Below are 14,603 nucleotides of genomic sequence, written 5' to 3' on the forward strand. Positions count from 1 at the left end.
CTGAATTTCTTTGCTGAGCTATCCTTATTTAACCACTCTTTATATCTTTAATTAACATTTAAATAAGCTATTGTTTCCTGATCGCCGACACCGTCCCAGCTTCGAATTCCCTGGATCCACCGGGGCTGGACCCTGGTAAGCGTCCACGGGGAGCACGGGACACCCGGTGAGATGACAGGGCCACCCACTCTCTGCTTCTCCTCTGCAGCCCAGGCTCTGCAGTGTGTGTCGCAGAACTCCATAAGGGGACCTGCCGGGGAAGAGGGGGGCCTGATCTCATGCGCTTGTCACGTGAAACCACATCTTCATGCAAGCATCTCCTCGGCTCATACCTCAAAGCTGGAGGCCACCGCTTCGCGGAGGTCACTTAGGTCCCTAACAAGCCAATGGATGGATACAAGTCTGATGTGTATGACACAGTCAAACTAGCTGAACTTAGATATAAAGTCCTATACCCCAATTCATATATAAAACTGCAGATAATAAACAAGAACTCTGAAAATAATTTCCATTTCTAGTATTTTCTTAAAACAATATGTTTCTGAGAATACAATTATATAACAATTTTCATTTTAAAATCTTACACAAGTAGGAAAAAACGTACAAAAAATAAAAATTACTTACATACCATCACCAAGATATATCAAAATTTTGGTTTACTTCATGCCCACCTTTTTTCTCTATGTATATTATCTGTGAATGAGTACAGATGTATATCCTGAACCCATCCATTTTGGTAGCTGTGATTATGCTCAGTCACATCTCTTTGGGACCCCACGGGCCCCACCAGGCTCCTCTGTCCATGGGATTTTCCAAGCAAGAATACCGGAGTGGGTTGTCATTTATTTCTCCATTAATAAACATTCTCTTCAACACAATTTTTATTTTATGATGTTGAAAAACCATAACTTATATAACCAATGTCTTATCATTAAACACTGGGGTTGTTCCTAAATAAAGCCATGCTGAAGGGGCTTACAAATAAATATTTGACGAAATATTTCATTATTTCTTTAAACTACATTCTTGAAATACGCCCACTGGGTCCAAAGTTATGGGGTATGAACACTTTATGATTGTGAATACAAACACTGCTAGAATCCCTCAGTGAAATTTGCACCAATTTCGACACAGTGCTCCGCTCTTCATTTCACCCTCACCAAATGCTGAAAACTGTAATTTTAAAAGTGCTTTGCCGAGGAGCTGGGGTATAAAAGAGGTTTTCAAGTTTAACTTACATACTCATTTGTATTCATACTCATACTCTGATTGATCATTTGCTTTTTTCTATTAATTATACATTCATGCCCTTTGCCCATTTTCTGACTAGTGCATTAACAGTTTTCTTATCAACAAGAGTTCTCTATATATTAAGGCTGCTGACAGTTGCTCTCAATGTGGTACACATACACTGAGGTTGATAATCCAAACATACCCTGAAATTATTAGTTTGGGTGTGATGTGACTTCTCCTTTGGCTTGGTAAGTTCTTTCCAGAAAAAGAAAACAAACACACAACTTATAGTGTAGAACAAGCCCCATCAGACACTGGGCAGACTAACGAACGAAGTGCTCAGTGGATAAACCACGAGGCAGAAACAGTCCAGGTATTCCAACTCACTCAACATGCCTCTCAGTATACAGTTCTTGAAACTGTTTTTTGTCTGAAGAGGTTTCTAAAAGATATGTGATGTTAAGAAGGGATTCGTTTAAAAGAATACTGATGTGTAATTCAACAGTTAGGTAGTCACAATACAATGTAATTAACCCCTTCTTCCATCTGTAAATGGTTATTTCTGTGGTAGGATTCTGGTAGCTTTTTATATTTTCAATCAATTCCTATACTATAAAATGTCACTTAGAAATGTTTTATTTAATTTTTGCATGACAATTTTAAGATTATAGTAATTTTGTTTTGAAAAATAAAATTCCATCTTATAGGAAAGAGAAAACTCTTCAAGTCATTCATTGGCATCTTTACAGATTAGACCGGGTCAGCCAGTGAAAATCCTAAAAAAAGAAAAGAAACAAATATTCAGTCAAAAGAAATAACTACATCAAACTATATCCTATCTTGCTTGCTCTAAAATCCAAAAGTCCCATTATAACGACACTAGCCACAGTGGGGGTAAATGAGTTTTGTCTTTGATCTACAGCTTTTCCTAAAAAGGAGCTAAAAATCTATTAGTGAATCTTCTGTCTCTTCCTACAAAACAACCTAATATCACTTTCTGAATCTTGCCCCATTAATAGTAATCAGGGCAGACAAAAAAACTATAGAGTATGAAAGAAGCAGAAATACTACAAAACAGAAATATGTAGAAAACAAACTTATGGTTTGTCATTGTTCAGTCGCTCAGTTGTGTCCAACTTTGTGACCCCATGGACTGCAGTATACACCAGGCCCCCCTGTCCATCACCATCTCCCGGAGCTTGCTCATACTCACATCCATCGAGTCAGTGATGCCATCCAACCATCTCATCCTCTGTCGTCCCCTTCTCCTCCCGCCTTCAGTCTTTCCCAGCATCAGGGTCTTTTCCAGTGAATCAGCTCTTCACATCAGGTGGCCAAAGTATTGGAGCTTGAGCTTCAGCATCAGTCCTTCCAATGAACACTCAGGAATGATTTCCTTTAGGATGGACTGGTTGGATCTCCTTGCAGTCCAAGGGACTCTCAAGCATCTTCTCCAACACCACAGTTTGAAAGCATCAATTCTTTGGCGCTCAGCTTTCTTTAAGGTCCAACTTTCACATCTGCACATGACTACTGGAAAAATCATAGCTTTGACTAGATGGACCTTTGTCAACAAAGTAATGTCTCTGCTTTTTAATATGCTTTGTCATAGCTTTTGTTCCAAGGAGTAAGCGTCTTTTAATTTAATAGCTGCAGTCACCGTCCACAGTGATTTTGGAGCCCAAGAAAATGGTCTGTCACTGTTTCCATTGTTTCCCATCTATTTGCCATGAAGTTATGGGACTGGATGCCATGATCTTAGTTTTTTGAATGCTGAGTTTTAAGCCAGCTTTTTCACTCTCCTCTTTCATCAAGAGGCTCTTTAGTTCCTGTTCCTTTTCTGTCATGAAGGTGGTGTAATCTGCATATCTGAGGTTATTGATATTTCTCCCAGCAATCTTGATTTCAGCTTGTGCTTCATCCAGCCCAGCATTTCTCATGATGTACTCCATATATAAGTTAAATAAACAGAGTGACAAGCCTTGACACACTCCCTCCCCAATTTCGAACCAGTTTGTTATTCCATGTCTGGTTCTAACTGTTGCTTCTTGACCTGCATACATGTTTCTCAGGAGGTAGGTCAGGTGGTCTGGTATTCCCATCTCTTTAAGAATTTTCCACAGTTTGTTGTGATCCATAGTCAAAGGCTTTAGCGTAGTCAATGAAGCAGGGGTAGATGTTTTTTTGGAAGTCCCTTGCTTTTTCTATCACCCAATGGATGTTGGCAATTTGATCATCTGCCTTTTCCAAATCCAGCTGGTACACGTGGAAGTTTTCGGTTCACATACTGTTGAAGCATAGCTGGAAGGATTTGAGCATTAACTTGCTAGCTTGTGAAATGAGTGCAACTGTACGATCGTTTGAACATTCTTTGGCATTGCCCTTCTTTGGGTTTAGAATGAAAACTGACCTTTTCCAGTCCTGTGGCCACTGCTGAGTTTTCCAAATTTGCTAGCATACTGAGTGCAGTACTTTAACAGCATCTTCTTTTAAGATCTGAAATAGCTCAGGTAGAATTCCATCACCTCCACTAGCTCTGTTCGTAGTGATGCTTCCTAAGGCCCACTTGACTTCACACTCTAGGATGTCTGGCTCTAGGTGAGTGATGACACTACCATGGTTATCCAGGTCATTAAGGCCTTTTTTGTATAGTTCTTGTGTGTATTCTTGCCAACTTATGGTTACCAAGGGGAAAAAGGCATGGTGGGGGAGGGAAGAAACTGGGAGACAGGGATTGACATATAAACACTACTATATATAAAACAGGTAACTAATGAGAACCTACTGTATCGCACAGGGAACTCTAGTCATATTATGTAGTGACCTACATGGGAAGAGAATCTAAAAAAGAATGGATATATGAATAACTGTTAATTTTGCTGAACAGCAGAAACCAACACACTATAAACCAACTATACTCCAATAAAAATTAATTTTTTAAAAAAGGAGGAGATGAGGGAGGAAAGAGGACCAAGCTCCCACATCTAAGCAGAACTTTGGTAGAAAGAGCAGTGCACGGAAGCCTTTCCCAGGACAGAAACTATCCTACCCATAGAGCCTGGACACTGGCAACTGCAGAGATTAGGTCCTCCCTGTACAGCAAGCAGCCCGCTACACCATGAATCAGTGATAAGTGGTGACCAGCAGTCTGTTCTCTGTATCTGAGTCTGTTTCTTTGCTCACAGTCACATTCATTCATTTTACTTCAGATTCCACATCAAGAAGTGACAACACCCAGTGTCGCTCCTCTTTCCCTTTCTCTGTCTGCCTTATGTCACGAAGAATAATATCCTCTAGGTCCATCCACATTGCTGCAGATCATGGGATCTCCTTTTTTATGGTTGAATAGTGTTCTATTGTACATGTATATCACATCTTTTAAAAATTTATTTATTCATTTATTTATGGCTGTGCTGGGTCTTCACTGCTGCACAGGCCTTTCTCTAGATGCAGCAAACGAGGGCTCCTCTCTAGTTGCAGAGTGCGGGCTTCTCGTCACGGTGGCTCCTCCTGCTGTGGAGCACAGGCTCTGAGGTGCACGGGCTCTGAGGCACACAGGCTCTGCAGTGCACGGGCGTCAGCAGTCACAGCCTGCAGGCTCAGCAGTTGCAGCTCCCAGGCTCTGGAGCACAGAGTCAGTGGTTGCAGCTCATGGGCTTCGTTGCTCCGTGGCATGTCCCATCTTCCCAGATCAGGGACTGAACCTGTGTCTCCTGCATTGGCAGGCAGGTTCTTTACCACTGAATCACCGGGGAAGTCCATACAAGAATCTGCTTCATCCATTTATTGGTTGATGGACGCTTAGGTTACTTCCATATCTTAGCTATTGTAAATAATGTTGCTCTGAACACTGGGGTGCATGTTATCTTTTCAGACTTAAACATACAGAAACAAACTAGTGGTCACCAGTGGAGAGAAGGACAGGCGGAGGGACGAGATGGGGTATGAGATTCAGAGACACAAATTACTCTGTATAAAGTAACTAAGCTACAAGGATATATTGCACAGCATAGGAATAGACTTCCCTGTAGCTTAAACGGTAAAGAATCTGCCTGTGATGCAGGAAACCAGGGTTCGATTCCTGGGTTGGGAAGTTCCTCTGGAGAAGGGAATGGCAATCCACTCCAGTATTCTTGCCTGGAGAATTCCATGTACAGAGAAGCCTGGTGGGCTACAGTCTGTGGGGTCTCAAAGAGTCGGACACGACTAAGCGACTAACACACATAGGGAATATAGCCAATATTTTATAATAACTTTAAATGGAGTGTAGTCTATAAAAATCACTATGTTGTATACCTAAAACTAACATGGTACTGCAAATCAACTGTACTTTGTTTTAAAAAAATGACAAATGGCAATGGACACATAATTAATCAATGAAAAGTAAACAGCTTAGAAACTGTAATATAAGTGGAATTCTACCGGAATGAAGACACATATGTTGAAGTAGTAGATGCAAAAAAATACAAGGATAATCCTCGTGGAATTATAAAAGAGGAAGTAGGAGGCTATATTTCTCCAGCAATATCCTCCAGGTTCATAGAGAACCCACAACAGACCACTAGAAGCAGATCACTTAGAAAGGTGAACGTGGTAGCAGAGAGAGGACAATCAGTCAGGGCCCTCCTGTGACTATAACACCGGTCTGTTTTGTCTGTGCTCTGACCGCACTTACCAGGGCTTTAGCCCTTAGTGCTCTGATGCTCTGATGCCAGGAGGAGGGGCTCTTGGCTGCAACACTAACACCCCAGCTACTGGAAAGTAGGTGCTCAGCTAGACAAAAGGACACGGGATTTTAAAACCTATCTATTGGGTGTCTAGCTAGACAGAATTATCTGAACAAAGAGTTTCTTTCTAAGGTGATCAATAAACCCACAAAGGTACTGAGCAGATTCTGAAAGTTGACCTATCTTAAAACAGTCTGGCTGCTTGCTCCATGTAAACTGTGCTAATCTCACCTAACTCATCATCTTTCTGGCCTAGTCTTTCTGTGCTCACCATCCCCATCACCATGCTTCTTCTTAAGTATCTCTTCTCTCTGCTATGAGAAGAGCCTAGAGAGGCTATGCCAAAGCCTTTCTCTCCCTGTTTTTAAATTTTAATTGAAGTATAATTGACACACGTGCATGCTAAGTCGCTTCAGTCATGCTCCACTCTCTGCGACCCTATGGACTGTGGCCCACCAGGTTCCTCTGTCTATGGAATTATCCAGACAGAAATACTGGAGTGGGATGCCATACATTCCTCCAGGGGATCTTCCTGACTCAGGGATCAAACCTGCACCTCCTGTGGCCCCTGAACTGAGCCACTGGGAAGGCCCCATAATTGACTCATAACATTACATTTATTTCAGGGGCTTCCCAGGTGGCGTCAGCGGTAAACAACCCGCCTGCCAATGCAGAAGACATGAGACGTGGGTTCGGTCCCTGGGTCAGGAAGATCCTCTGGAGGAGAAAATGGCAACCCACTCCAGTATTTGTGTCTGGAGAATTCCATAGACAGAGGAGTCTGGCAGGCTATGTCCATGGGATTGCAGAGTCTGACACAACTGAGCGACTAACACACACACACGTTATACTCATTTCAGGTATACAACACAATGACCTGACATTTGTACACATCAAAAAATGATGACAACAAATCTAGCTAACATCCATCACTACATATAGTCACAAAAATGTTTACTGTAATGAGAACTTGTAATAGCTATTTGGTTAGCAACTTTCAAATATGCAACACAGTATTATTAACTACAGTTATCATGCTGTTCATTACATCTCCGAAGACTTATATTTATAACTGGAAGTTTGTACCTTTTGACCCCCATAGGCCATTTTGCCCACTCCCCACCCACCAACTCTGGCGACCACCAACCCATTTTCTGCACCTATGAGCTGGGGTTTTTGTTTGGGGCTCCATACGTGAGGTCATATGACACTCACCTCTCTCTGACTTGAGTCTCTCAGCACAATGCATTCAAGGCCGACCCACGTTGTTGCAGTGCTAAGACTCCATCCTTTTTACGGCTAAATAATAACCCATTGTGTGTATTTACAAACCATTTTAGGAATCACTGAGCTAACATGGACTAGAATGGGTGAACTTAACTCAGATAACCAATATATCTACTACTGTGGACAAGAATTCCTTAGAAGAAATGGAGTAGCCCTCATAGGCAACAAAAGAGTCTGAAATGCAGTACTTGGGTGCAGTCTCAAAAATGACAGAATGATCTCTGTTCATTTCCAAGGCAAACCTGCAATATGATAGTAATCCAAGTCCATGCCCCAACCACTAATGCTAAAGAAGCTGAAGTCTGAACCGAGATATGAAGACCTACAAGACCTTCTAGAACTAACACTCCAAAAAGATGTCCTTTTCATTATAGGGTACTGGAAGGCAAAAGTAGGAAGTCAAGAGATACCTGGTGTAACAGGCAAGTTTGGCCTTGAGTACAAAATGAAGCAAGGCAAAGGCTAACAGAGTTTTGCCAAGAGAATGCACTGGTCATAGCGAACACCCTCTTCCAACAACACAAGAGAAGACTCTACACATGGACATCACCAGATGGTCAATACCAAAATTAGATTGATTATATTCTTTGCAGCCGAAGATGGAGAAGCTCTATACAGTCAGCAAAAACAAGACCAGGAGCTGTGACTCAGATCATGAATTCCTTATTGCAAAATTCAGACTTAAATTAAAGTAGAGAAAACCACTAGGCCATTCAGGTATGACCTAAATCAAACCCTTCATAATTATACAGTGGAAGTGACAAACAGATTCAAGGAATTAGATCTGACAGAATGCCTGAAGAACTATGGATGGGGGTTCATAACATTGTACAAGAGGTGGTGATCAAAATCATCTCCAAGAAAAAGAAATGCAAGAAGGCAAAATAGTTGTCTGAGGAGGCCTTACAAATAGCTGAGAAAAGAAGAAAAGTGAAAGGCACAGGAGAAAAGGAAAGATAAAATCATCTGAACGCAGAGTTCCAAAGAATAGCAAGGAGAGATAAGAAAAGCTTCCTAAGTGATCAGTGCAAAGAAATAGAGGAAAACAACAGAATGAGAAAGACTAGAGATCTCTTCAAGAAAATTAGAGATACCAATGAAACATTTCATGCAAAGACAGGCACAATAAAAGACAGAAACGGTATGGACCTAATAGAAGCAGACGATATTAAGAAGAGGTGGCAAGACTACACAGAAGAACTGTACAAAAAAGATCTTCATGATCCAGATAACCACAAAGGTGTGATCACTCACCTAGAGCCAGACATCTTGGAGTGTGAAGTCAAGTGGGCCTTAGGAAGGATCACTACGAACAAAGCTAGTGGAGGTGATGGAATTCCAGTTGAGCTATTTCAAATCCTAAAAGATGATGCTGTGAAAGTACAGCACTCAACAATCCAGCAAATTTGGAAAAATCAGCGGTGGCCACAGGAGTAGAAAAGGTCAGTTTTCATTCTAATACCAAAGAAGGGAAATGCCAAGAAATGTTCAAACTATCACACAGTTGCATTGATTTCATATGCTAGCAAAATAACGCTCAAGATTCTCCAAGCCAGGTTTCAACAGTATGTGAATCGAGAACTTCCAGATGTTCAAGCTGGATTTAGAAAAGGCAGAGGAACCAGAGATCAAATTGCCAACATCTGCTGGATCATAGAAAAAGCAGGAGAATTTCAGAAAGTCATCTACTTGTTTTACTGACTATGTTAAAGCCTTTGACTGTGTGGATCACAACAAACTGTGAAGCATCCTTAAAGAGATGAGAATACCAGACCAGCTTACCTACCTCCTGAGAAATCTGTATTCAAGTCAATGAGCAACAGTTAGAATTGGACATGGAACAACGGAATACTGGTTCTAAATTGGGAAAGGAGTATATCAAGGCTATATACTGTCACCCTGCTTATTCAACTTATATGCAGTGAACATCATGTGAAATACTGGGCTGGGTGAAGTGCAAGCTGGAATCAAGATTGCCAGGAGAAATATCAATAACTTCAGATACGTAGATGACACCACCCTTATGGCAGAAAGCAAAGAGGAATTAAAAAGCCTCTTGATGAAGGTGAAAGAGGAGAGAGAAAAAGCTGGCTTAAAACCCAACATTCAAAAAACTAAGATTATGGCATCCAGTCCCATCAGTTCAGTTCAGTTCAGTCACTCAGTCGTGTCTGACTCTTTGCGACCCAACGAACCGCAGCATGCCAGGCTTCCCTGTCCATCACCAACTTCCAGAGTCCACCCAAACCCATGTCCATTGATCTCATCCTCTGTCATCCCCTTCTTCTCCTGCCCTCAATCTTTCCTAGCAGTTCATGGCAAATAGATGGGGAAACAATAGAAAGTGACAGACTTTATTTTCTTGGGCTCCAAAATCACTGCAAATGGTGACTGCAGCCATGAAATTGAAAGAGGCTTGCTCCTTGAAAGAAATGCTATGATAAACCTAGACAGCATATTAAAAAGCAGAGACATTACTTTGCTGACAAAGGCTCATCTACATGAAAGCTACGTTTTTTCCACTAGTCATGTATGGATGTGAGAATTGGACCATAAAGAAAGCTGAGCACCAAAGAATTGATGCTTTTGAACTGTGGTGCTATAGAAGACTCTTGAAAAGTCCCTTGGACTGCAAGATCAAACCAGTCAATCCTAAAGGAAATCAATCCTGAATATTCATGGGAAGGACTGATGCTGAAGCTGAAGCTCCAATATTTTGGGCACCTGATGCAAAGAGCTGACTTATTAGAAAAGACCCAGAAGCTGGAAAAGACTGAAGGTAGGAGGAGAAGAGGGTGACAGAAGATGAAATGGTTGGATGGAATCACTGACTTAATGGACATGAGTGTGAACAAGCTCCAGGAGATGGTGAAGGACAGGAAACTCCATGGGGTTGCAAAGAGTTGAACAGGATTGAGCGACTGAACCAAAACAACATCTATTGAGATGATCATATTATTTTTATCCTTCATTTTGTTAATGTAGTGTACCACAATGACTGATTTGTAGATAGCAACTGTTTTTAAATACCTGGAATAAACCCTAGTTCATCATACAATATAATTTTTTAATGTATTGTTGAATTTGGTTTGCTAATATTTTATTAAGGTTTTTACATCTATGTTCATCAAGGATAATTTTCTTTTCTTGTGGTATCCTTGTCTGATCTTGGTTACTGAGGTAAATTTGGCCTTGTAAAAATGACTTCACAAGTGTTCCTTCCTCCTTTATCTTCTGGAAGAATTTGAGAAGAACTGATATTAATTCTGCTTTGAATGTTTGGTAGAATTCACCAATGAAGCCACCTGGTCCTGGACTTTTGTTTCAGAGGTTTTGATTACCAATTCAATCTTCTAACTACTAATCAGTCTATTCAAATTTTTTATTTCTTCATGATTCAGTCTTGGTAGTTTACATGTTTCTAGGAATTTATCCATAAATTTAGGTTGTCAAATTTATTAGTATATATTTGTTCACAGTAGTCTCTATGAATTTTTATATTTCCACAGTATCAGTTGTAATGGCTCATCTTTCATTTCTGATTTTGAGTCCTCTCCCTTTATTCTTGCTGATTCTAGATAAAGTTGTGTCAGTTTTAACTATTCAAAGAACCAGAGTTAAGTTACATCAATCTTTTCTACTGTGCTTTTAGACTCTATTTATATGTGCTCTGACCTTTGTTATTTCCTTCCTTCTAACAACTTTGGGCTTTTTCCCCCCTTAGTTTCTTCAAGTGTAAAGTCAGGTTGTTTGAAATTTTTCTTGTTTTTTGAGGTAGGCTTTTATTGCTATGAACTTCTGAGACCTGCTTTTGCTGCATCCCATACATTTTGATATATTTTATTAGCATTTTCATTTAAATTTTTTAAAAATTTATTCTTTGACCCCTTTGCTGCTCAGTAACATGTTGTTTCAGCTCCACATTTTCTAGTTTTCTTTTGTAATCGATTTCAAGTTTCACACTATGGTGGCTGAAAAAGATGCTTTGTATGATTTTATTCTTAAATTTATGAAGATTTGTTTTGTGTCCTAACATATGATCTATCCTGGAGAAAGTTTCATGTGCACTTGAAAAGAATGTGTATACTGTTGTTTTTGAAAGGAATGTTCTGAATACATACGTTATTGACTGGGGAGTTTTTGCAGAAACTAACGCCTGTGGCCAGTGATTTGTCATGTAAGTGTATACTGAAATGTTTTCAGTCAGTAAGTTAAGTCCATCTGTTCAAATGCGTCATAGAAGGTTGATGTTTTCTAACTGATTTTGTGTCTGGATAAGCTATCAATGCCAAAGAATGCTCAAACTACCGCACAACTGCACTCACCTCACGTGCTAGTAAAGTAATGCTTAAAATTCTCCAAGCCAGGCTTCAGCAATATGTGAACTGTGAACTTCCTCATGTTCAAGCTGGTTTTAGAAAAGGCAGAGGAACCAGAGATCAAATTGCCAACATCCGATGGATCATGGAAAAAGCAAGAGAGTTCCAGAAAAACATCTATTTCTGCTTTATTGACTATGCCAAAGCCTTTGAATGTGTGGATCACAATCAACTGTGGAAAATTCTGAAAGAGATGGGAATACCAGACCACCTGATCTGCCTCTTGAGAAACCTATATGCAGGTCAGGAAGCAACAGTTAGAACTGAACATGGAACAACAGACTGGTTCCAAATAGGAAAAGGAGTACGTCAAGGCTGTATATTGTCACCCTGCTTATTTAACTTCTATGCAGAGTACATTATGAGAAACACTGGACTGGAAGAAACACAAGCTGGAATCAAGATTGCCGGGAGAAATATCAATAACCTCAGATATACAGATGACACCACCCTTATGGCAGAAAGTGAAGAGGAACTAAAAAGCCTCTTGATGAAGGTGAAAGTAGAAAGTGAAAAAGTTGGCTTAAAGTTCAACATTCAGAAAATGAAGATCATGGCATCCGGTCCCACCACTTCATGGGAAATAGATGGGGAAACAGTGGAAACCGTGTCAGACTTTATTTTTCTGGGCTCCAAAATCACTGCAGATGGTGACTGCAGCCATGAAATTAAAAGACGCTTACTCCTTGGAAGGAAAGTTATGACCAACCTAGATAGCATATTCAAAAGCAGAGACATTACTTTGCTAACAAAGGTTTGTCTAGTCAAGGCTATGGTTTTTTCTGTGGTCATGTATGGATGTGAGAGTTGGACTGTGAAGAAGGCTGAGTGCCGAAGAATTGATGCTTTTGAACTGTGGTGTTGGAGAAGACTCTTGAGAGTCCCTTGGACTGCAAGGAGATCCAACCAGTCCATTCTGAAAGAGGTCAGCCCTGGGATTTCTTTGGAAGGAATGATGCTAAAGCTGAAAGTCCAGTACTTTGGCCACCTCATGCGAAGAGTTGACTCATTGGAAAAGACTCTGATGCTGGGAGGGATTGGGGGCAAGAGGAGAAGGGGATGACAGAGGATGAGATGGCTGGATGGCATCACTGACTCGATGGACGGGAGTCTGAGTGAACTCCAGGAGTTGGTGATGGACAGGGAGGCCTGGCGTGCTGCAATTCATGGGGTCGCAAAGAGTCAGACACGACTGAACGACTGATCTGATCTGATCTGAAACTATCACTGATGTAAGTGGATGTTAAAGTTCCTGAATATTATTATACTGATGTCTCTCTCTCTTTAGGTCTGTAAATATTTGCTTTATATCCATGTGTATGCGTGTACTTTCCTATGTTGTATGTCTATGTACTTTCCTATGTCATATTTATAAATGTTATGTCTTTTTGTTGGATTGACTCCTTTATCATTACACAATGCCCTTCTTTTTCTCTTGCTACAGTCTCTTGTTCTGAAGTCTATTTTATCTGATAGAAGTACAGCTACTCTAGCTTTCCTCTGGTTTCCATTTGCACGGATTATTTTTTTCCATCTCTTTATTTTCAGTCTGTGTGTGTTCTTATAACTGAAGTGAGTCTCTTATAGGCAGCATATAGATGTATCTTTTATCCATTCAGCTACTCTATTTACTTTGATTCAAGAACTTAATACATTAATATTTAAAGTAATTACTGATAGGTATGTACTTATTGCCATTTTGTTCTTTTCTGGCTGTTTTGTAGTTCCCCTTTATTCCTTTTACCAAAGTCCTTGTTATCTGTTTTATAAAAACAGAATTTCAGTACAATTCTGTACATTTCATAGATTCCAAATAAGGTAATTTACATTCATTTACCAGGTGTCCATTTTGCCCATTTGTCCACTGCCTTGTTCAAAACAGAAGAAAATCTAACAGCAGATGTATAAAGAACCAAGACAAAAGCTCCTTGAAAAAATATACAAAACATTGAAAACAACAGCTGATATGCAAGGTGTAAGCTTGAAGGCCAGGTATTTAAGAGAAAGCAAAATTAGCTGGACCAGGATCAAAGTACAAAGGTAAGTATGAAAAGCAACTTAATCTGGAATGGAAGAGGAGCAGGCTATAAACTTTATCATTTATTTTACTGGTATAGTCTATACTGCAGTTTTGCTTTAGAGGCCAAAGTAACTTTGAATATAATTGCCCAAATTACCCTATTATATAATCTCCTATCCTATTGAGACTATATCCACTCTCTGCCTTCTGGCCACTTTGGCCTTCTTTCAGTTTCCTGGACTTGCCACGCTCTGTCCTGCTAAACAGTCTGTGCACAGTGTTCTTCTCGCTTCTTTGCTGAGCATGTCCTACTTCCTTACTTATCCTTCAGCTCTCAGTTTAAGCATCACTTCTGAGAAGACTTCCTGGTGACTCCAGTATAAACTGAATTCCTTTGTGGGTTTTTTTGCTTGTTTTCAAATTTATTTTATTGAAGTATACTTAGTTGATTTACAATGTTGTGTGAATTTGTGATGAATAGCAAAGTGATTCCATTATACATGTATATAGATACCCTTTTTCATATTCTTTTCCATTATGGCTTATAATAGACTTTTGAACATAGTTCCCTGTGTTATACAGTAGGACTCTGTTGCCTACCCATTTTATATATAATAGTTGGCACCTGCTGATCCTAGACTCCCAATCCATCCCTTCCCTCTCGCCCTCCCCCGTGGCAACCACAAATCTGTTCTCTGTATCAGTCTGCTTCTGTTTCACAGGTAAGTTCATCTGTGTCAAACTTTAGATTCCACCTACAAATGATACCAGACAGTATTTGTCTTTCTCTTTCTGACTTACTTCACTTAATACGATAATCTCTAGGCCCACCCATGTTGCTGCAAACGGCATAATTTTGTTCCTTTTACTGCTGAGTAATATTTCATTGTATACAGGTACTACATTTTTATCTATTAATCTCTTGATGGACATTTAGGTTGCTTCCATGTCTTCATT

The 14,603-nt window shown here is 40.1% G+C and overlaps 1 protein-coding gene across 2 annotated transcripts in view; it reads right to left on the bottom strand.

The window, feature by feature from the left end:
* Positions 1 to 859: 859 nt before the first annotated feature.
* The window catches only part of HACL1 (2-hydroxyacyl-CoA lyase 1), a 39,831-nt gene continuing 26,087 nt past the window's right edge, over positions 860 to 14,603 (bottom strand). Inside the window, exon 17 of one of the 2 annotated variants that reach the window (XM_027549311.1) lies at positions 860 to 2,009. In XM_027549311.1, coding sequence (XP_027405112.1) covers positions 1,977 to 2,009 — 33 coding nt within the window. In that variant the 3' untranslated portion in view covers positions 860 to 1,976. The remainder of the gene's footprint in view (positions 2,010 to 14,603) is intronic. The other variant, XM_027549317.1, reaches the window with a different exon arrangement.

This window comes from Bos indicus x Bos taurus, chromosome 1, assembly GCF_003369695.1.
Source record: "Bos indicus x Bos taurus breed Angus x Brahman F1 hybrid chromosome 1, Bos_hybrid_MaternalHap_v2.0, whole genome shotgun sequence".
NCBI lineage: Eukaryota > Metazoa > Chordata > Mammalia > Artiodactyla > Bovidae > Bos > Bos indicus x Bos taurus.